The sequence below is a fragment of the Ascaphus truei genome, chromosome 7, assembly GCF_040206685.1.
Source record: "Ascaphus truei isolate aAscTru1 chromosome 7, aAscTru1.hap1, whole genome shotgun sequence".
In the NCBI taxonomy this organism is placed as follows: Eukaryota; Metazoa; Chordata; class Amphibia; order Anura; family Ascaphidae; genus Ascaphus; species Ascaphus truei.
In genome coordinates this window covers 57,695,838-57,718,896 of record NC_134489.1, presented here as the reverse complement: position 1 = coordinate 57,718,896, position 23,059 = coordinate 57,695,838, and the positions used below count along the sequence as shown (strand labels likewise).

The following is a 23,059-nucleotide window of genomic DNA, read 5'->3' as shown; positions in this document are numbered from 1 at the left end:
CATTAAACAAGCCAAGTGTAGGCGACTTGAGCCTTTCAAAAATATTAGGCAAGTGGAAGTATTTTGAATTAAAATGTCAAACGTTTCCATGTTGAACATCTGTCCCATTAGTTTTAATAAGACGGAGTCAATCCTTCTCAAATCTACAAGTGATTTCTCGCTCGTCTTTGGCACTTTGTACCGAAACAATGATGGCCCTCATTAATGCATAGAAAATGAAAACATTTGTTTTTCACAGGCTACAAACAAGAAAAATTGTTACTTTAAAGGTGATTGAATCTTTCTAAATAAGCCAACTCTACGGATCAGTTGTTTCATGTTTTGGGGGATGCTATGGCCTCATAAGGGGTTCACTTGTGCACCTTTAAAAATGCAGCCTCAACGTGCTCTACAGGAACGGTAAAATGACAGTAAGATGACCTAGATGCCTCTATTTTCTTCCTAGGAGCCAGGAGGGGGTAATTATTTTCACCTTGGCTTCCATTTCTTCTGAACACATAAAACCTGTCCCTTTTCTCACACTGATGCAGTGTGCAATCCCCATCCCTGCTAGTTCCACTAGTTCAGAACAAATATTACATGGCCCCAAATTGCTTTGGTTTAAACCAGTGGTGGCCAACTCCAGTCCTCAAGGGCCACCAACAGTTCAGGTTTACAGGATATCCCTGCTTCAGCACAGGTGGCTCAATCAGTGGCTCAGCTGTTGACTAAGCCACCTGTGCTAAAGCACGGATATCCTGAAAACCTGAACTGTTGGTGACCCTTGAGGACTGAAGTTTTCCCCTGACCTACACAGTTCTTAAATCATGAAGTAGGTATAGTATATGTCAGTGAACAGGACACGGCTTTCATTCTTATGTAATGCTGGTAAGGATGAAGCCTCACGCACATACCTACGGTCCTCGGATTTGGGTATGGGATTGGTGCAGCGCTGGCTGTTGTACTTGGCCACATATTCACATTGCTTAAAGGGGGCGGTCTTGTCTTCCAGAACGTGGCGGATACAGAAGGCGTAGCCGTTGAGTCTTCGTTGCTTGCAGAGTTTGGGGCTGTAGGAGCATAAGGGCTTGTTGTCAACCTCGGAGAAGTGTATGTGTTTGCCTTCATACATCACGTGACTCTGTTCCTTGTGAACATCAGCTGGGGAAGCAAGGACAAAAAAACCCGTTTCAGGTAACAATCCATTGCATACCCTTCCAGTTACGTTTTGGTCATAAAGGCTTGAAATTGGCATTTCTTACCTGATTTTAAACCTTCTGCACCATATTCGTGTTAAGGGAGATCCCTCAGGGACACTTCTATAAATGACTGTTGCAGAAAATCTCCTGGGAAAAAGATCAGAGAGGTCACAATGAGATTAGATCGCAATGCACAAGTGTATAATAGAGCAATCGTTCTTAAACTGTGGTCATTGGATAACCAGAGGACACACAAGGACGTTAGAGGTGGTCCTTCAAAATTTATTTCAGAGTGCTCTCTTAGTCAGAGCGTTCATAGCTTGTCCATCCCTGCCAGTGAAACCGTACTGAAAGCTAATTTTTAGATTTGGGACCATTTTAACAATACATTTTGAGACCCCCAACACTGAACCACATTACTTCAACCTCGCAGGTATGCCCGTTCTCAAGATGATCAACTGTTCAAATGTAAAATATTGTTGTCCGGGAGAACAAAATGGCTGAAAGGGTTCGTCAGCCAACAGAACGCTGCGGGAAAGGACTTTTCTCCTTGTAACTGCAGAGGCCATTTTTTTTATTTTGTTCAATGTACAAGGAGAAATGAAAACACACTAAAAATAAAGCCCTCACATAAATATCACAGAAGCCAGGGGGTTAGACAGAGCTTAAAAAAATATTTCCAAATATTAACATACCACCTATGTCCTTTTTTTATTTTTTAAACATTATATCAAATTGTGAGATCACAGACAATAAATGAATGCTCCACTCAAATACACAGATTGAACATGTAATAATGCAGTGGGGCCAGATGGAGGAGTTAAAAAGAACATGTAACCAAGGTAACAATCAATAGTCCAAGGGCGATCATTTCCCATCACTGAAACAAAGACCAAGGCTGGATATTTCTGATAAGGACCAAAGAAAGGTTTACGTGACAAAAATACAATGGACCTAGTCTTCATATTTTCATGCATTTGAACACCAAGTGAAATGTAAGGTCGCCTTTCCACTTTAACATTACAAAAATAAATAATTTTGTAATGGTTAAGTGGAATTAAATTTTGAATTGATTTTTGGGCATCACCTTTTCATCATATTTATTCGAGATAACCTAAAAGGGAATTCAGAAAATATTGTATCTATTCTTAAAGCATGTATTGAGAAATGGTCTTCCTTTAAAAGAACATGGCGGGGCACAACAGAAACTCTTAAAGCAGCAGTCTAAGCTGACGTTTTTTTAATTTTATTCTCCCTTTAATATGTGCATCAATACAATCCGCACAATGATAAGTAATTAGTTGCCAATCGTTCCGTTCTCCTGTGATCGATAGGCGAAGTTTCGGGTTGGGGGTTCACTAAATGGTCATCAGTGCAGCAGAAGAGGACCAAAGATGCAAAGTTCTGTGGGGAAGGTCATATGACCAGGCAGTCACTAGATACAATTGGTGCATTGCTAGAAGGAGGGCAGGGCTCAAAAAGGGGTGTGTCAGAGCCGGTTTCAGAAGAGGATGTGATTTTGTAAATGGTTGCTATAGAAACAAAAATGCTTGTTACATTATAATACATTAAAAATGTTCCAATCGCCAAGAAGTCCGTTCCTGCGCTTCAAATGTAGCCCTTGTGTGGTATTGTTACAATAAAGTTGATTGAAGAACATCCGGGAGCTTCACTGACTCAGGCATGCGCAGTTGCGCCGAAACCTCTCTTGTATCCGTACATTAAAAATGTTATTCACAGTTGTTTAAAAAAAAATATAAAAGTATTTTCTTGTAGGATATTCCTTGGACTGCAGCATTAAAATTGTAATTATTAGCTTAATACATTTGTTATTTTCTAAGCAAGCTACCCCTCCCCCTTGACAATTAATGAACTAGTTAACTCCATTATCTGGAGAACCAAACCATCTAGAATGGGGCTTCAAAAATGATTTTGCCTAAAAACCCAGGAGGGATAAGTGTGATGAAATGCCAGTTATATCATAAAGATTTCTTACTTCAGCACGCTTTAAATTGGTTAGTCGAAGACTAATCCAGATGCTCCTAACTTGGATATTATTAGACAAATCTGTAATTTGACCTAGAACTCTATACATTTTCCTTTATCATTACTAAGCAATCTTCCCAAGTGCTTCAACATTTACCTAATGCTTGTTGTAATATCTATTGAATTGCACCATTCCCCAGTGGTCCCACTGTATATCACCCCCCCCCCCCCCCCCAAGTACATTGTGTTCCCAGTACTAAGAGATCCATTGACCTCTCCTCCAATAATTCCTAATCGATTGTAGTGGGGAGATTGTTCTCTTTCCAAGTGCTCATAAATCCATTAATTCCAAGTCCGATTGTTCCCTTCCTTGTGCCCTCAAAATTAACTACTTCTGTCGCAAATGCTAACAAATTACCCTCCCCATTACAAATGATTCCTTCATTAACTGTACCCTTTACCCACCCTCCTACAGACTGCCCGATCACTAACAGACACCTCCATTGACTATCCACACTACAATTACCACTAACACTTGCTGAACAACCACTGTTCACCCCACCTCACAAATAATTATCAGTCCTTCACCAACTATCCTCTCCTCCGCCCCATCCTATCCCTCATCCACCCCAAAGCACAATCACCTGTCCCTCCTTGCTCCTCATCCTCCTTCACCTCCTTTCACTCATTCCCCCCCCCCCCCTTCCCACACAAGACTCCACCCCACCCATCCTGCTCTCCAATGCCACCATTCTTCTCAATCCCGGTCCTCACCATCCTTAGTAACCTCATATACCCCCTTCTTGTCAACCTCCCCTTATAGCCCCCCACTCCCACCCCAAACTCCTATTCTCCCTCTGGAACACCAAATCCATCAGCAACAAGACCACCTTTACCCTTGATCAGTTCCTACAAAACAATCTTGCAATTCTCACAATCACCAAAAACACTGCCATCCATGCTGCCCTCACATCTACGCAATCATACTTCACCCATACCCAATGCCACACCGGCACTGGAGGAGTCGGCCTCCTTGTCTCCTCATCTTGGACACCTATCCATAACCCCCCTTCCTTCACCACCCTCCCTTTTTCCTCCTTTCAATTCCATGCCGGCTCTCGCTCTTTCCCAATAAGCATCACTATCGTCCCCTTTGCACAACCACACTATTTTTCAATGAGTTTGACCGCCTCCACTCTTCACTCTCACCCAAACCCCTTGTCGTCCTTGGTGACTTTAACCTCCATCTCGACACCGCCGCCTCAGCCTTTATCCCTCTCATCTCCTCCTTTAGACTCTCGCTCGCTCTCAATTAATTTCTCCCCATCCACATACACGGAGACACCCGTGACAACTTATCCTCACGGCAAGATGCCACGCCGAGTCCCCCTCCACACTCTTTGTCCCACCTGCTGATCATCTCTTCCTCTCCAACATCCTTTGGATCACCTTCCATGCTCCCCCCCCTCAGCCCCACCCTTCCCAGAAACCTCAAATCCCTTGATCCATCCTCCCTTACCTCCTCCATCATTCCTCCCCCCACTCACATAATTTTTCCTCTCTCACTAAACTCTGCATTATCCTCCTCCCTCAACACAATCGCACCACTCCACCCTGTGCGTCCCACCACAAAACCTCTTCAACCATGGCTCACCGGCCAACACAAAACACTCTGTCTCTCCCTTTGCACAGCCGTGAGATCATGGAAATCTTTCGATTCCCCATCTTCACTTGCCACCTTCCAATCCCTCCTTCACTCTCAAATCGCAAAAACAAATATACTATAACACCCTTATCACCTCATTATATTCCATTGCACGCCATCTGTTCTCCATATTCAAGAAATAATTGGATAATACTAAAATCAAAACTTTAATTAGGCTTACTAAATTAAATACAGAAAAAATGTAACCAGTGCTCCGAATAAAAAAATAATAAAAATGGTGTTCATCTCCAAGGGGCCAAACTTATGATGATCGCTATATAAGGAGTGATAGCTCTACTAATATGAAGGGACTTAAATTAGAGCCCTAGTGCTCAGCATATCCCTTCATAAGTGGTAGCAATATATTGGTTACAGTTCTAGTGGATACAGATTCAGTTGACAAAATACCGATCTGCATCTAAACCTTGGAAAACTATCTGCAATTAGGGGAATATACAGGTACAGCAGAGACTGCGACTATTCTAACACAAACCAGTGGCAATCGCCAAAAAGACCCAGGTACACCCAGGTACATGCCTTAAACTAGACCCAGCATTTCTGCATTGATTAATGGCCCATCAGATTAACAGCAGGGGTCCCTGGCAATCCCATTCAAACTAAATGGGACTGCCAGGGACCCCTGCTGTGTTAATCCTATGGGTCATTATTCAATGCAGAAATGCCTTAAACTTGCCTTAAACTAGTCAGGTTACACCCAGCACATACCCAGAATGTAACCGGGCAAGTTTAAGGCAAGCTTTAGAATAGTCGTGGTCTCGTCTGTAGTCCTCGCTATCCAATGTTTTACTTTACAACGAATGGCATATCCAACGCTTTACAATGCCTCCCTGTGGGCCGTTTTTCGACGCCGGAATGCGTTATCCAACACTCACCACCACTGTTTAACATGGGACTCACTTTACAACGGTTTCCCTATCCAACGCTACTTCCAGAACGGATTCCGTTGGATAACCGACTGCCTGTACTTTTAAACACTAACACTGTTGCCACTCTGCCATAGATATATAGTATCAAGGCTTAGATAAGGGATCTCTGTATTCTATGTACACTCTTGTACATATTTTTAATATTCTCTGAATATTTCACAGGTAGCACCCACCTCTCCATATGAACCCTCTAAGAGTTAGAGCGAAGTTTTTCTCTCTTAATATACCAACTGTTCTCTACCCTAAACAATTTCCTACGACTCTCCCATGTCTCTCGCCTAAGCCTCCCTCCCCCCACGGACTTTGCTTCCTACTTCTCACAAAAAAATAACAACATCCATGCTTCCTTCCCCGCCATCCACCACCCCTACACACTCCTTCCCCGCCATCCACCACCCCTACACACTCCTTCCCCCTAACCTCCGATCTCCTCTCAATCATCTCTCATCCCACCACATCCCATTTCACACTCACTCTCCTCCTCCCCCATCTCTCCTCCTTCAACCACTCCCTATCAAGCAGACAATACCCTTAAACTTTAAAACTGTGGCGTTCATCCCTCTCCTCAAAAAACCCTTTCTTGACCCTGCCCTCTTTAACTTTCGTCCTCTCTCACTCCTTCCATACTTCTCCAAACTACTTGAGTGCATCATTCACAACCAACTCTCCACCTTCATCCACACCAGTTCCCTCCTTCCCATTGTTCAGTCTGGCTTCCATCACACAGACTCTACTCAAACTGCCCTCCTTATCATTGTGGAAGTATAATATTTTGATATTATTAATATATGTATAACTATATAAAAAGTCATGTTTTGTGTTACCGTGTATTCTGGGTAACAGTGAAGCAGTAGAATAGACCTTTGAAAGAAGTTTTTTTTTTCTTCTCTGAACTTTCTGTCACCTTTTAATAGCTGGCTGTGATTATTTTCCTGAGGTGGGTCCCACAAGTTATTATCTGTTAATTATCTCTTTGTAGAGTTAGTCAAGAGATATACAGATGTTAGCCTTGAAGGGGGAAGATGATATTGTCAGGCAGGCACCATAAGTATTCCTTTGTGTTTAGTCTGCCAAAATATATAGCAAATGTATAACCAATAATGGACATATGAAATGATGCATGCCGTCCCCTTTTTGGGGTATAAGTTAGACTGCTTTGGACTATCTCAGCAGTGCGTTTTGTGTTAGTCAGAAAGCAATGTTTGATTCGTATTAAATGCACTCTTGCATACAGCCGATTGCAATAAAAGTTCTCAACCAAATCACTTACCCTAAAAGTGGCAAGTGTGAACTCAATTTTTCCAAGACACCATCCACAACTTTCTCTTCCAAGCTTGACACTCAAAACTCTCCTCCATCATCATCCGCCTCCTATCTTCAGCCTTCGACACCGATCATCTCTCTCATCTCCACCCTCACCAACCTTGCATCACTGACTACGGCCTCTCATCCTCTCTCTCCCCCAACGCTCCTACTCTGACACCTTCAACAATTCATCCTCTCCGCCCATCAGCCTCCAAGTGAGCGTGCCCCAATGCTCGGTCCTTGGTTTTCTCTTTTCCTTCTACACTGCCCCCCTCTTTGACCTCATCTCCTGCCATGGATTAAATATCCATTTTATTGCAGACAACATCTAAATCTACTTCCCCCTTTTCACTATTCTCACCCAAACTTTCCACCCATAATGCTACCTGTCTTTCTGCCATTTCCACCTGGATGTCCTCAAACTTCCTACAAATTAACCCAGCTAAGACTTAAGTCCTTTACTTTCCTGCTTCCTCCTCCGTTCCATCCTCCCCGCAATCTCACCTTCCCCTTCTGCTCGCAACCTTGAAGTCACGTTTGACCCTTCTCTCCTCTTCGCCCAACACATCACCTCCATCACTACCACTTATACAACATTAAAAAAAAAATGAGTCAACTCATTTCTCTTTCTTCAGACAAAATTCTCACCCCCTCCCTCATCTTCACCCGTCTCGACTACTGTAACTCCCTTCTCCTCAGTCTCCCCCGCTACTTCTCCATACCCCTCCAACAAATCTAAAAGGCTGCCGCCCGTACACTTCTCAATCTCCCCCAACCCCCATCCCTCTCACAACTCCACTCGCTAACCATCCAATGTACCCTCTTCAAATTCTTCACCCTGGTCTACAAATCACACCATGATGCCCCCTTTACCTTGCAGCACTCCTCCCAGTGCACCCCTTCCCTTCACTCCCTGACTGCCACAACCCTCACTCCCCCCCACCCCCAAGCCTCTCCTCTCGATTGTGATCATTTGCCCCCCTCCACTGGAACAAGCTCCCCCACCACATCCAATCTGCCCCCTCCATAACTATCTCCAGAAGCCAACTCAAAACTAATCTTTTCATCGCACTCTATTCCCCCGTTAACGTCCTATCCAATCCTACCCCTCCCCAACGCTCCATGATCTCCCTAACCTAGTTTTTCGGGTGGTGTTTCCACGATAAAGTAAACTACCATATAGCAGGGGAGGTTAGAAAGAAATAGAATGTCAAATGATGTCTATAAGAGCGATGCTTGATACCGACAGTACAAACACTTTGGTATCTACACACCCCGTTAAATCCAAATTACTGCCAGGAGTTTCTTCACACACAACTTGTATTCATGGAGACATCCGTTGTTACCCCACTGCACAGGTATATATAGAAGAAAAACCCTCTTGGCCCAGTACATCACCAAGTAGGCATAGTACCTAATCTGTTTCATGAGGTGCTACTGGGACAGGATTTTCCCTGTTTTTTTGGGAAGTATGGGCAAGAGTCTGACTCTTTGCAGAATGTACTATTATCAGAACCCCAAGCTCCATTATGTTCAGTTGTACCTTTAGAGGTTATGTCAAGTGAACAGAACCCTACTTGAGAGCAATGCAGACACAGATTTTTGTTTTCAGGATTTGGGGGGTTACGGGGGGGGGGGGGTGGTTACCTGTTAAGTTTGCTTCTGCCCAGCTAAGCGATTTGACCTTAGTACATGCAAAAGCTAATGTAGTGCGTATAAATGGGAAACCTGTTGACCCAGAGGCTACTCCATCTCCATCCTATTTTATAATAAACAATGATTTTCTGTATAGGGTAGAGCAGCGGTGCGCAAACTGGCGGGCGCGACATTGTCGGCGGGGGGCGCAGAGTTTACAGAGGCCCCGTGCGGTTCTCAAAGGCACTTAAATTAAATGCCGGGGAAGCGGCGGAGGCCTCTGTAAACTGCACTTACCTTGGCTCCGGAGACGCATCACTATGGCAACGCGGCGTCATTTCATGTGCCGTCATGTTGCCATGGCAACGTGACATCATAATGCCGACGTAAGAGAGGGGAGGCGTGCGGAGAGAGGGGAACAGCCGGGAGGGGGGCGCAGGGAAAAAAGATTGCGCTTCTCTGGGGTAGAGGAAAAGGACTTTGATATACGGGAGCAACTTCTTGTGCCTAAAAACTTTAAACGGCAGGTTTTAGACCTGGAGCAGAGTCATATTTTGGGGGGACACTTGGGAATGGAAAAGACACATACATACACATTATATATATATATATATATATATATATATATACATACACACACACACACACACACACACACACACACACACACACACACACACACACACACACACACACACAGAACAATGTTGTGAGACAAGACATGTCCAGAGTGCCAGAGGACTTCACTGGTGAAACTGTTTCATAGTCCTCTGGTACCCTTGCCCGTTATTGAGGTTCCTTTTAAGCGCATTGGTATGGATCTCATAGGCCCTTTGTCCAAGTCCGCATGTGACCATCAGCATCCTGTATCTTGGTCATTTTAGACTATTACAAGATATCCTGAAGCAGTTCCCCTTAGGAATAATGATGCATGCAAAGCAGAATATAAGCTCAAGGAAAACAAACAAAACTATCACAAATGAATAGCAATAAAACGGAGCAAATATCGGGTTAAGGGAGGATGTAATCAAGCCCTGTAGCAATATGAATAAACAGGAGGTTAGGAGGAGACACATATATGGGGAAAATGAAGTAAAACAAATTGAAGAGGGATCATCCCAGCAGGGAGGAGAGGTGGAGCACAGCCATGCAGGCAAGGAGTCAGTTCAAGGCCAAAATATACGATGAAAATATGAAATATGAAAATATCCGATGAAAAACTTCCTTATTGATGAAAGAACATGGTGCACACAAGTAAAAGATTCCTCTTAAACGCGTAAGAGGAATCTTTTACTTGTCTGCACCATGTTGTCTCATCAATAAAGAAGTTTTTCATCGGATATTTTGGCCCTGAACTCACTCCTTGCCTGCACGGCTGTGCTCCATCTCTCCTCCCTGCTGAGATGATCCCTCTGCCTTTCTCATCTGGATGCACGCCATTGGAGGAAGACAGGTGACCTGATGTGCGATAAGTAACCCATTCTGTATATCTTCGGTTTGCTGGGACACTGTATATTGTATTTTACACTCTGGAGAAGCAGTCCTAATAGGAGGTGACGTAGTGGATTATATTCATTTTTCACATGTATCACCTACCAGGACTTTATTTCCTATGCATCTCACGCATGAGTATATACCTGTAGACCCCAGCACTCACTGTGATTCAGGTCATCTGTTTCATTTTAGTCCTCTTCAATCAAGCTTTATACTGATTATTCTACATATTTATGTGAATAATGTCCTAACACATTGGAGCACTGTAAATACGGAGCTTTGTTCTATATACAGTACCTTAAAACAAATTGAACACTCACAAGAGGACTGAGTATGGTTCTCAGTGTCCAGCGCTTGTGTCTTAACCCCGTGTCTCCTGTATGCCCGGTGTGGAGTACTCAATTACTCACAAGGTTTCACCCTCCTGCTCCTCCAGCGGACAGGGCACTTGTGCCGGTCAGCTGTTACAGAGATCCTCCCTGACCCCTGGGACGCGTCTTCTTCAATCATGTGCAGCAGAGAAATGAAACGGCTGATTGATGAGACTGCAGCTCCTAAGAAGATTGAAACCTCACCAGCGATTGAAAAAATTAAAAATATTTATTTAACTACAGCAGGGCCCCGCTTCTTGGCGCCCCGCTTTTCGGTGATCCGCCGGTACAGCGGCACCGAGAAGAGGGCCGCCATCTTGGATATTAAATCGCGCATGCGCAGAATGGGCGGTTGCGCCCGGCGCGCATGCGCGCGCAAACTACAGTCTGCGCATGCACGCGTGCAGACCATAGGTTGCGCCATGCGCAGAACGGCAAAAATGCCAATTTGCGCATGCAAACACCTGAAAATCGCCGGATCCGCTTTCCAGTGATTTTCACTATACGGCGGGCCCCTGGAACGGAACCCGCCGTATACCCGGGGCCCTGCTGTACATAAAAATGGCACGGACAAAGACAACTCTCCTTCCATGCCCCCTATGGTGCTATCGTACTCCTTGAGAAAGCGCCATAGGGGGCGTGAAACGCGTGGGAGGAGAGTTGTCTGTTTGTCCGTGCCATTTTTTTGTAGTTCAATAAATATTTTTTCAATCACTGGTGAGGTTTCAATCTACTTAGGAGCTGCAGTCTCAATTTACCTTTCACTTTCCCTTAGGAATACATCTGCTAAACATATAGCAAAGAAGTTAATGATGTGGGTTAGTCAGGTCGGTATCCCTAAGCAAATTCTAACCAATCAAGGAATACCTTTTATGTCTCGCCTTACAAATGAGCTGTGCCGATTATTTAATATTAAACACTTACGCACCTCGGTCTACCACCCTCTGACAGACAACCAAGAGGAGCGGTTTAACAAGACTCTTAAAAAGTATGCTACGGAAGGCCATAGACTTAGATGGTAAGAACTGGGATTTCATGTTACCGTATCTGTTTGCTTTAAGGGAAGTACCTCAAGCCTCTACCGGCTACACCCCTTTTGAGTTATTGTATAGGAGACATCCCTGAGGTATATTAGATATGCTTAAAGAAATGTGGGAAACCGAGCTGACCCCACACCATAGCATAGTGGAGCATATTACACAAATGCAAGATCGCATGTCAGTGGTGTTACCGACTGCACGGCAACATATGCAACAAGCCCAGAGTTCGCAGCAGAATTCCTATAACCATAATGCCAGGCTTAGGGTGTTCCGTCCAGGAGATCAAGTCTTAGTGCTGGCGCCTACTGCAGAACATACATTTTTAGCCACTTGGCAGGGCCCATACAAAGTCAGAGAGAGATTAGGAGAGGTTAATAACAGAGTTAGCCAGCCACGGAAGAGCAAACCAGAGCAGTTGCCTGTTAAAACCCTGGAAAGAGAGGGAAGCTCTGTTAGCTGAAGCAAACACTGTTGTTCCCTCTGAAACACCTTCAATCCCCCGATGTAAAGATTGCAGACATGTTTTCTGTACCTCAGAGACAAAAAAGGTGAACAAGTTTGTTGTGCGCAATGCCCAAGTTGTTTCTCCCAGACTCGGCCGAACCTCAATCATTGAGTATAATATAACTACAGAGCCTGGAAAAGTTATTAATGTTAAGCCCCGTCGTTTACCAGAGGCTAAACGACAGGCAGTTATAAAGGAGGTCAAGAAAATGCTTGACCTTGGCACAATAGAGGAGTCGTACAGTAACTTGTCTAGTCCCATTGTGTTGGTTCCTAAACCGGATGGCTCAATTAAGTTCTGCAATGACTTCAGCAAACTTAATGCAGTTTCTAAATTCGATACCTACCCAATGCCCCGAGTTGACAAGTTGATAGACAGATTAGGGGACGCTCGGTATTTAACCACCCTCGACTTAACCAAGGGTTATTGGCAGGTTCCACTAGCCCAGAAGGCTAAGGGGAAAAGTGCCTTTTCTGCACCGGGTGGGCTGTTTCTGTATAAGGTTTTACCCTTCGGCCTGCATGGAGCTCCAACAACCTTTCAGGGGTTAATGGGCAAAGTTCTAAAATCTCACAGGGAATATGCTGCAAGTTATCTGGATGATTTTATCATCCATAGTAGTGACTGAGATTCACACCTTAAAAAAGGTCTAGACCAGCGATTCTCAACCAGAGTTCCGCAGAACCCTGGGGCTTCGTGGAGCAGTCCCAGGGTTTCCGCCTAGCCGCCCCAGCAGCTTTCCTGGTTCTCTCGCTCCCCTCAGCTCTCCCTTATCCGGCTCTCCAACCCCCCCCCCCCCTATACAGTGGGTTGGTAAAGCCTCAGGTCTCGAAGATAAAGCTTAAGGAATGGCCAAGACCACTTAATAAAAAACAGGTTCAAGCCTTCCTTGGTTGGCAGGCTGCTACCGCCGGTTCCTACCAGATTTTGCCACCATCTCTACACCTCTGTCTGATTTAACAAAAGGGAAGAATTCTGTAATGGTAATGTGGTCTGGCCAAGTGGCGCAAGCCTTCCAAAAGTTAAGACACGCATTTTGTGCACAACCCATCTTGGTGACGCCAGACTTTACCAAAGAATTCCAGGTCCAAGGTAACGCCTCCGATGTAGAGATAGGTGCTGTCCTCTCACAGATAGTTGGAACAGAAGAACACGCAGTGCTGTATAGCGGCAGGAAGTTAAACCTGCATGAGAGGAAATTTGCCATTGCAGAAAAAGAGGGCTTGGCAATTAAGTGGGCTTTTGAGTACCTAAAATACTACTTGAAAGGTAGAAAGTTTACCCTTGTAACGGATCATGCCCCTCTAAAGTAAATGCACCAGAATTGAGAAAGGAATGTCCGGGATCACTTGATGGTTCTCAAGGCTTCAAATGTTCAAGTTCACAGCTCCAAACACGGGAATGCAGATCCATTATCCGGGTGCAAGACTCCTTTTGTACCATTGCTCACCCGACCACGCTTGAGCAAGGGGGGGGGGGGGATATGTGATGTAGCCAATGGTGAAGTGCCTGAAGGGAGGTATTTAGGATGCATCACCTTCCTATGATTATACCCTTTTCCCTCACCTAAGGACTAGTTAATGGGCTGCTGCTTTAAAAGCAGTTGAGGCAGCTCATTACCCCTGCTGTTTCCTGGACAAGTCACACTCTGACAATGTGAGAGGGAGAGAGACTACAGGGATTGCTGCTGCTATACAGGTACAGGGCTCTAGGCTGGTAAAGGGCTTAGCTCTCCAGCTTGTAGATAGTTTCTAACAAAGTGTTAGTTAGCACGCCAGAGAGGAGTTAGGTATTTTATTGTTCTGGGAGAAAAGACACTGCAGAGTGGCTGAGGTGTGTGTAAAGAGACATACGTCCATCAAGCTCAACCTATTGTAATTTACACAGATACTTTATCCTATGCTGGTGCTTACAGTATATTGATCCAGAGGAAGGCAAACAAAAACCCCCAGTGAAACATTATCCAATGATGTCTCATAAGGGGGCAAAATGTGCGTGTGCGTATATGTATGTTTTATGGGTCAATAAACACCTTTCTTGCTCTTTATTTTGTCCGTTGCTGATAATTTGAACTTAGGTTTTCATTTTTCTGTTAGCTCGCGTGCCGCCATTTTCTAAGCACACACTTTTTGCTCTATTTATCTAACAACACTTTTCTATATTGAAGAAATATTTTGTAAATTATGTACAAATTTAAAAGTTGGGGTTTTTTGCGTGCAGGAACTCTTATGGAGAGGTTAACTGTGTACTGAAAATAGTTGTCCTCTGTGCCTTTAATCCACCCCTTTTCCAGGCCATGGACTCACTTGAACGCCGTAATGCAATTGCCGTGTAGATGGATTTGGAGTATTACAGCAGGTGGAACGGTTGCTAGAACAAACAAACTGATGCTACGGGACCAAAACAGGCGACAGAAATAGCATTTCCACTTCTACCCGGACGTTTGGCCAGGAGGTGGGCTAACCTTGGCTAATCCCCCTTTCGGGTTTCTGTGGTGCTACATGTCCATTTGTAACAGGAGACATCTCAGTGGTTGTACCACAGGGCAAAGCACTGCAGTTTCCTACTGTGTAGAGTGGTTAAAGGTGCAGCCCAGGGCTTTTCTTTTACTGTTTGCATATGAAGAAGTTACGCAGAATGTTACAAAATGGGGGTCTTGACAATATACAACACAGAGGGGAAAGTGGTATAACACTGGCATATATCCACACAAGCATTATGCATTCAACTACCTAATCATAAAGTATACATATATAATTGCAGACAAGGCATATAAGACAATGTCCACCTCGAATGAGATTACAGGGTGAACAGTTGTATAGCGTATCCTACTGTACTAATGATATACTGCTTATTGCTGCAATGCCCAAGCCTATTACACAAACCAATTAAATTCATTTATGCCATTCAGGCCACACAGTTTAAAGTATGTGACTCAATTACGTTTCTAGTTCGCCTTTGCTGCATTTATGTATTTTCTATATGTTTTTACTATGGTAAGGGGAAGAAGGGGGTTAGACAAAGGAAAAGTCGAATGATGTCACAACCCGGGACATCGCTAAGAACGCCAACCGAGTTCTTTCCAAAACCTCTATGCTCCAGAACCTTTGCAGCCAAAATGTTGGAGTGCCTGTCCTGCTTTTTCATATCAGATAGATGTGCTACTTTGCTGACATCTGGATGGCTGTACCCTGCCTATCACCTTTAGCTCTACATGCGAGTGCCTTATCCTTGGATGGCTATAATATCTGTATATCTATTATACTTGTTACACTGGAGGGATCTGACGAAGAAGCTGCTGCCCTGAAACTGTATTGTCCTGTTCTCTTTACATGAATATGTTTAGAGTAAAATACCACTTGAGCAAGGATCGCTTTGGTCTTTTGTGTGCTACATACAATTATTTTCCTTTTTGTGCACTAGCACAAAGGCAGATCAGTTGCAGCTACAGTAATGTGGTGGGTTATAGGGCATACACAGACAATAGACTTTGCTGCCATAAGGATCACAATCTAGGCTATGTTTTGTTGCTTGAGGCACAGGGATTTTCCCCATGTACATAAATAGCTGTGGTCTCTCTCCCAGAGCACAGGATACACGGATCTCATGACTATAGATCTAGAAAGAACCCATCCAGTCACTGTAAAATCTGTCCACATACAAACATGGATGAAGAGTTTCCATGATCATCGGATAAAAGATCACCTTGCAGATATTTCCTTTGACAAAGCGCAAACATTGTCTCGAATGTCAATATGAACATGCATCAATTGTTGGAGGGCCGCAAGGCTCTCTTCTTACATTTGACTGTCAGTCTGTGCCTCAGAGCCAGCGGATTACAGGCAGAAACAGCACATTGTAACAAGTTACCCCTCCGCCAATCCTTGTAGCCACTTGCCAAAATACAAGCAAAAGAAATCGCCTTCATAGATCAATGCCATGAGACACAGCATGAAACAGACACTTACGCCAGGATTCACTGAGCGCCCATGCTGTGTATCACACTTCAAACCCACGTTAACTGCTATTCAAGTCAGTGGCGGCTACCGCGGGATCGCAGTGCGATATCCAGCATCGGCACTTCCTGAATTACCCCCTTATTGAGAGTTATAATAATTACGGGGGAAAGATAGAGTTGCAGACCTGTGTGAGACATACAAATGCACAAGTAGTATTTTTAGTCACTGTATGGTGGAGGGATTTTGACACTTTTTTAATCTCTAAACTGTACAAACTGTTACAAGTATTTACATGAGTAGCCGATTGTGTCTGTTAGCAGCCAATGCCATTTTCTAATACCAATTAAATGGCAAATAACAAAGTATTAAACACTTTGCACAGACACAATGTTTTCCCAGGCGATTGTTCATTATAACCTGATCACTGGATTGTACCTGGAGTCTCAGGGGCGGACAAAAATCTCAAATACTTTAGGAGTCTGACAGAACTTTTAGGAACCAGCATTTAAAACACAAGGGAGGAGGGTGCTTGTTTGGACAACCCACCAATGGCTTTGTGACACACACACAGCTCCTCTAGTGTGATATGAGGGCAGGGTGGGCAGAGTTCTAGAGGGCTTTGACTAGCTCACGCCCAAGTGTGCCTCTGCCATCCACTCTCCGCTCTTACCCCTATTATCTGCAAAGTGGTGACAGTGCTCCCGCAAAGCATTAAGCATGGAAGCATGACTGGGGCGATGTTATCTGACGTGGTGGTGACATTTTAGGCAGGCATCCAGGACTTTTCTACCCCTGCTCTAATTTACAGTAACTGTAGTTGTAAGTGGATCAAAACCAAGTACATCCTTGATATAAAAAGTTCCAGCACATAAAACAGGGTACGTATGACCTGAAATTTACAGCAGTCTTACTGAAAGTCTAATTTTTACAACCAAGAGCCTAGGCTCTCGCACTCGCTGTGCACACCATTCAACTACAGCTGAAAGTTCCAGTATTTATAGCCTGCCCTCTGACCAAAGTTATAACTGTAGATTATGCCCATGATCATACTCTGCCTTCCATATAAAATGCACCTAAATCATTGTACAGCATTGAGAACTGGTATGCACTGGCAGAAAGCATATTACTGAACGCTGTTATGTTCAGTATTCTGCACACACACTATGTTCACCACTCTGAAATAGTAGCAAGTCTATTTACTTTGAACTTTTCTAACAAGGTACTCACCGAGAAAATTCAGTACTAGAGCCCGTGTAGGAACTTAGGGTAGGTCCATACTGCGGACGCAAGCAGGAGGAGGCGCGCGTTGCGCAAGAAATCAGTTCAAACTGATTTCATGGCGCGACAGGCAAGTCACGTGAGCAGTTCGCCCAACGAGGGCGAACCAGCTACGTGACGCCACTAGGCACGCCCCCCACGGTGCGTCCAACCTGGACACTAAATGCACCCGCTTCACGTGGGTGATGTCACAGCCTTCGCACGCCTCTGCGCGGGCGAAGGCTGTATGCCCTTAGCGAGGATACCAATCGCAGACCTACAGCCGGGACCTACCGAAAACATATAGGGGAACGACAAGGAAGACCAACTAAGAGCAGAAAGCACTAACAGGAGCAGGAAAGCTGGCTGCCATCTATGAAGATGCTCCCCTCAGCTACTTATATGGGAGTTTAGCAGTCATATAACACCCCTACTTTCCTTCATATTTGTTTCATAGTTATGCACATATAGGCTCCTTTTCCTAAAGTTGTGAAGCAATCTATCACATTTTTAATTCATATTAATTAGCACGGTTAAAACATCTTCAAAGTATACATAATAAGGACCATAGTCCCTGAAGTCTTAGGGATTATCTTTTACTGATATGGTGCCAACATGTACCACAGCGCAGTATAACGTGGGGTCAAGTGCCAGAACACAAAATTCATACAACTTAAAACAGAATGAAACAACAGGTAATAGCTCTGAAAAGCTTACAATTTAAAAGGAATAGGAGAGTGAGAGAGATAGTAGGGGTTATAAACCCAATTTGCATGGTATTAACCATAGGCTAATGATCAATAGAGTGCTAGGAAGGCCTCTTTGAGTCTTGTGGGAACTTTTGAAGGTGTGAACAGTGAGGGAGAGTCTGATTGAGCGGGTTAAGGAGTTCCACTGTTTGGGTGCAGCTGTGGAGAACTCTAGGAAGGGGGAATAAGCGGAATAAAGAGAAGAGTCATTGGTCATAAATCGAGCGGAGGCCAAGTGTGGGAGAGTACTTGGGATTAGATTGGAAATGTAGAGAGGCTGTGTCATTTGATTCTCCTGGATATGGGTAGTCAGTGTTGGGATTTGCACAGTAAATCAGACAGAACGGTTGTGGAGATAGATGAGCCTGGCAGCAGCATTTGATATGGATTGGAGCGGGGACAGTCAAAAGAGGGGAAACCAACTAGGACCAGGTTACGATAGTCCAGGTGGAATATTAAAATTGCATTTAGAATTTTGTTGGGTTACATGACGAGGAAAAGGTGTATTTTAGCCATGTTTAAGACATGGAAGCGGTAAGTCAAGTAGAACACCTAAACCCCTGGCTTGGTGTTGGAAGAATAGTAGAGTTATCTTTGGTCAGCGAGAAGTCAATCCTAAAATAAGAATCGGAGGGAAGTTCTGTTTTGGACATGTTAAGATTCAGGTAGGAGGACAGATATCCAAGAGAGAATGAATTTGTAGTATATAAAAACTGCCTGGGAGTATGATTTCCTCTACTGATGATCAGCACTGTGTCAGGTAACATTTTACCACTGCGCCCCTGTTGAGGCTGTATAGCGCGGTGGCAGTGAGCGGTTAAATAGGGGAGCGTCTGGGCAGGTAAGAGTGAAGGAAGGAGAGGGAAGGGATGGTAGAGATGCAGAGAGCGGATATGTTTAGGATGCGGCCATGCTGCCACTGAGCTCGCTCATGCTTGAGAGCGGTGACGTCACCAACTCTCCAAGCAGGAGCGTTCGGCTGTCCTGCAGAATTTTGCAAATGGGTGGGGGGGGTTGGGCGGTGGGGGAGGGCAGGGGCGTGTCTTTGGCTGGATTGGGGCTGTCTGTGTGTGGCTGTGGGCATTGACTGGTGCTGATTTGTTGCTGAAGGGTCCTGTGACCCTTCAACGCGCTTGAAAATCAATTTTCCCTGTCTCTCCAAGCGCCTAGCTTTGCTAAGCGTACGTGCACATGCGCATGGCCGTACCGATTGGGAATCACTGAAGTGATCACTCCAAGCGCGCTCAGCGGCAGCATGGCCACAGCCTAATTTGTGTTAAGGTTACAGAAAGTACGTGAGCAGCTTGGGGGATAGGAGGTGGCAGAGGAAAGAGCGAGGGAGAAAAGGAAAGGTGCGTAGTACAGTGATAAACATATCCAAATCTACAATGCATTCTGCTTTTGTTAATAATGGTTCACATCTAAATGAGGAAAGAACGTAGCAGAAATCAGGTTTGAAAATAATGCATATTTTAGGAAAACACAATGGGTGCCATCTTTAAAAGCCCCAGAAGAAAAAAAATTCAAAGATGCCGTTCACACAAGATCAACATAACAGACAATGATATAACAATGTCATAGTGAAGTACAGAATTGGGTTGCAAAAAAAAGTGCAATTGATTATTTTTATTTTTTTTGTGGCTTATACGATAATTTATTCACTGTTAACGTTACCTTAAGAGATGAGGTTAAGCAAGTAACTTTCACAACCCTTGTATGTGCATCTGCACATCCAAGAGAGGCTTACAAATGGCAAAAGCACCTGTCAAACAGCAACGGTGCAACATATTTCCCTGTGCAACTGTCAAACTACTTCAAAAGGATCACCCTTGGTTGGATATTTATTAGTCATATTAATACGGTGCCAGAATTTAACCTGTTATGAATCTCAGCAAATTTGTACATTCTAGTTCCAGGCAGTTTCTGACTTGAACGGGTTTTAATATATATATATATATATATATATATATATATATATATATATAATCAGCAAAACGCTTTTACGAAATAATGTTCGAATCCCCCCCAAAAATTGCTATTTAACGCACAGTACTCATAACAGCCCATAGACCAGGAAAGATGCACATCTAAGACTCGACAAGGGTGAGAAGGATATTTTATTTTAAATTTGTTTACGTTAAAAAAAAAGGGAAGATGTAACCAATATAAAAAGGAGTGTGAAAGGCTATGCTGTTTTTAAGTGGTGCGAGGTTAAATGGATATCCATTTAAAGTAAAGAATTGCCTTATTGGCACTTTATTTGCGCCTTTCCCGGTGCGCGGGCAAATGTGAGCTTTGGCAGGACACAACGGTGCCCTCGCTCACCTTTCCCCCAGCTCTGCAACAATCACAGTGCGGAACCAACTCAAAGTCTTGCATGTAGATTTAACATACGGTATTATGGGAATACAGATCTCAGGTGACAATAGCAAAGAATAGGAAAATGCAAATAGATGCAGTTTTAAGAATAGGCATATAACCAAAAAAAGTACAGCAGGCTACATCTTTAAGGGATTTGTTAATATACACTGCACAAAATGTATCTAAACTATAAATACATACAAAATGGTGTGTACATATATAATCAAATATTTTTTATAAAATGTAATGTGTAAAATAAATATAAACATACACTAAACATTTTTATAAAAATATGAGTATATATATACACATGATTAAGTGAAGAGCATTTAACAAAGAAATTGTTGAAATTAAGAGAATTTATATAACTGCAAAATAAAACGCATTTAAAAAGCTATCTGCAGTTATTTCTTTTATTGGGCATACAGAACACACAGGCAGATCCAGCAAATTCAGTAAATGCTTTAACTTTGAGCCCTGCAAAAGCTGCAAGTTTATTATTATTATTATTATTATTATTATGGCGGGGGGGGGGGTTATTGGAGTATTTAACAAGCAGAAGTGTATGCATTAAATCTGCAGGATATTAGAGACATATTCATAAATAAAATGCAAAGAAAGCCAGGTTGAAAAGGGGGTGTGTGTAACTCGGTGTATGGCAAATATCTACAAAGAGGGGTATGTGGGGAATAACGGGCCGGGGAATGGTAGGATTTGCTGCATTTGGGTTTAAATCGGAGATGTGGGGGTTTTACACGGAATTCCCTCCGGTAACCGGCGGTTTGCAGGCCCGAGCTGATCGGGAGTCCCATACAAGGCAGTGAAGAGCGAACAAACCCCAATTACAGCTCCGGATAAATAGGAAATAATACATAACCAACTGCGCTTTAATGAGAAATCAAGGTGGTAGACGGCGGGCCCGGCCATCCCGGGGAGGCCGCGGCTTTTAAACAAATTAAATATAAATATATGCCGCTGTGTTATCTCTTAGTATTTACACCAGCTGTTTGTCGCTGTGAGCTCCCCTCAACTATGCCAAAAGCGGCGAGAAAATATATAAAATAGGTGAAACCGGTACCGCCGGCCTAGTGCGGCCTTCCTCATCCCCGGCCTAGATTAAGGCGTGCATCCGCCCAACGCGCGCCGCCACTGGCCTGCCCGCTGTACTCCAGCCCGCGGCGCCGGTTGTGGCCCTGTAAATCTCCGCTTACCTTCCACACTTTTTTTTTTTTTTTTTTTTTCCCCTCTCCTCCTTTCTCCCCCCTTTCTTTTTTGGCTGTCAGATCCCCAGCCGGCTGCTTTCGGGACCGGGGGGCGCTGTCTTCTCTGTGTATAATCTTCCTTCAACCCAAAACACCCGCTTGTATGTGTATATATATATTGAATTCTAATTATTTTCTACAGGGGGATGGAGTCATAAAAAAAAAATAATAAAAAGTGCACGGGGACCGGTGGTTAGAAAGGGAATCCCTGAATAATATATTGTTCTCTAGCAGAGAAGGCTGGGCTGCTGGTTAAGAAGGGCCAGCAGCCTCCTACAGCACCACTACAGGCGCACAGAGGACATAACACCAGGACTGCTCCCCTGCCCTCCAAAACAACAACTTCACAACCATCTTGGAGCTGCTAGAATTAAGATGATATAGACATAAAAGGAGGAGAGAGCAGGAAATAGCTGAACATGCACAACCCCCATCCACCAGGACCTGGTCTGTATGCATATTCTGATCTTAGATTGTAAGCTTTTCGGGGCAGGGTCTCCCTTTGCCTTATGTTGTCATTTACCTGTTGCACTTAACCCCATTGTTTCATACCCTCCAACTGAACCCATTTGGTAAGTTACACTGCGTGTTTTTGGCTCCTGTAAGAGTAGCTGGACTTATGACACACAAAGTTTTTGTGTGTGCGGTAAGCGGAATGTATAGGTTATGGGACTTCCGTGGGTATTGTTTGAATGTACCTCTGTCTCGCACAAGAAGAGAACAGAACAGTCGTACTTATTTAATACCCTCAAATGTTAGAGGGTATTAATGATATAGAAATAAAAAGGGAGAGAAGGAAAAAAACTGTCGGCAGAGCTGAAAGTACAGTTCCCCTCCCACTCCAGAACTTGGTTTGTATGAATATTCTCATCTTAGAATGTAAGCTCTTTGGGGCAGCGTCTTCCTTTTGCCTTATGTTGTCATTTTTCTGCTGCATATATCCCCACTGTTTGCAATTTATTTACCTTGTATTGTAATTTTTTTAAGCGCTGCTTACCGTTCTATAAATAAAATGATTCTTTTGTAGGGAACTGAAGACTCTCCACTGTGACTTGTTTTTTTTTATTTAAGATATATTTATTTCTAAGGTGTTATCAGTGGATTACCTCTTTAATACAGTAAAATAAACTGCAAGGAGGGGCTAGAAATTATTAGGGTTATTTCTCCTGTTTAGTAAAAGGGAGGAGGGGAACCTGTCTACCTCAACTTTACAGTGTGGTTATTCCTCTTTTTAGTAGGTGATGAGCAGAACCTCCCTTTATATTCCTGTAAAAAAACAGCAAGAAGGAAGTGGGAAACAAGAAA

General features: G+C 43.8%; 1 protein-coding gene across 1 annotated transcript in view; it reads right to left on the bottom strand.

Annotated features, from left to right (window-relative positions):
* INO80D (INO80 complex subunit D) overlaps positions 1-22,244 on the bottom strand; it is a 34,667-nt gene extending 12,423 nt beyond the window's left edge. Inside the window, exons 1-3 of the mRNA XM_075608545.1 lie at positions 21,704-22,244; positions 1,242-1,325; positions 894-1,140 (exon numbers count right to left, since the gene is read on the bottom strand). Coding sequence (XP_075464660.1) covers positions 894-1,111 — 218 coding nt within the window. The 5' untranslated portion in view covers positions 1,112-1,140; positions 1,242-1,325; positions 21,704-22,244. The remainder of the gene's footprint in view (positions 1-893; positions 1,141-1,241; positions 1,326-21,703) is intronic.
* Between the last annotated feature and the right edge of the window lie 815 nt (positions 22,245-23,059).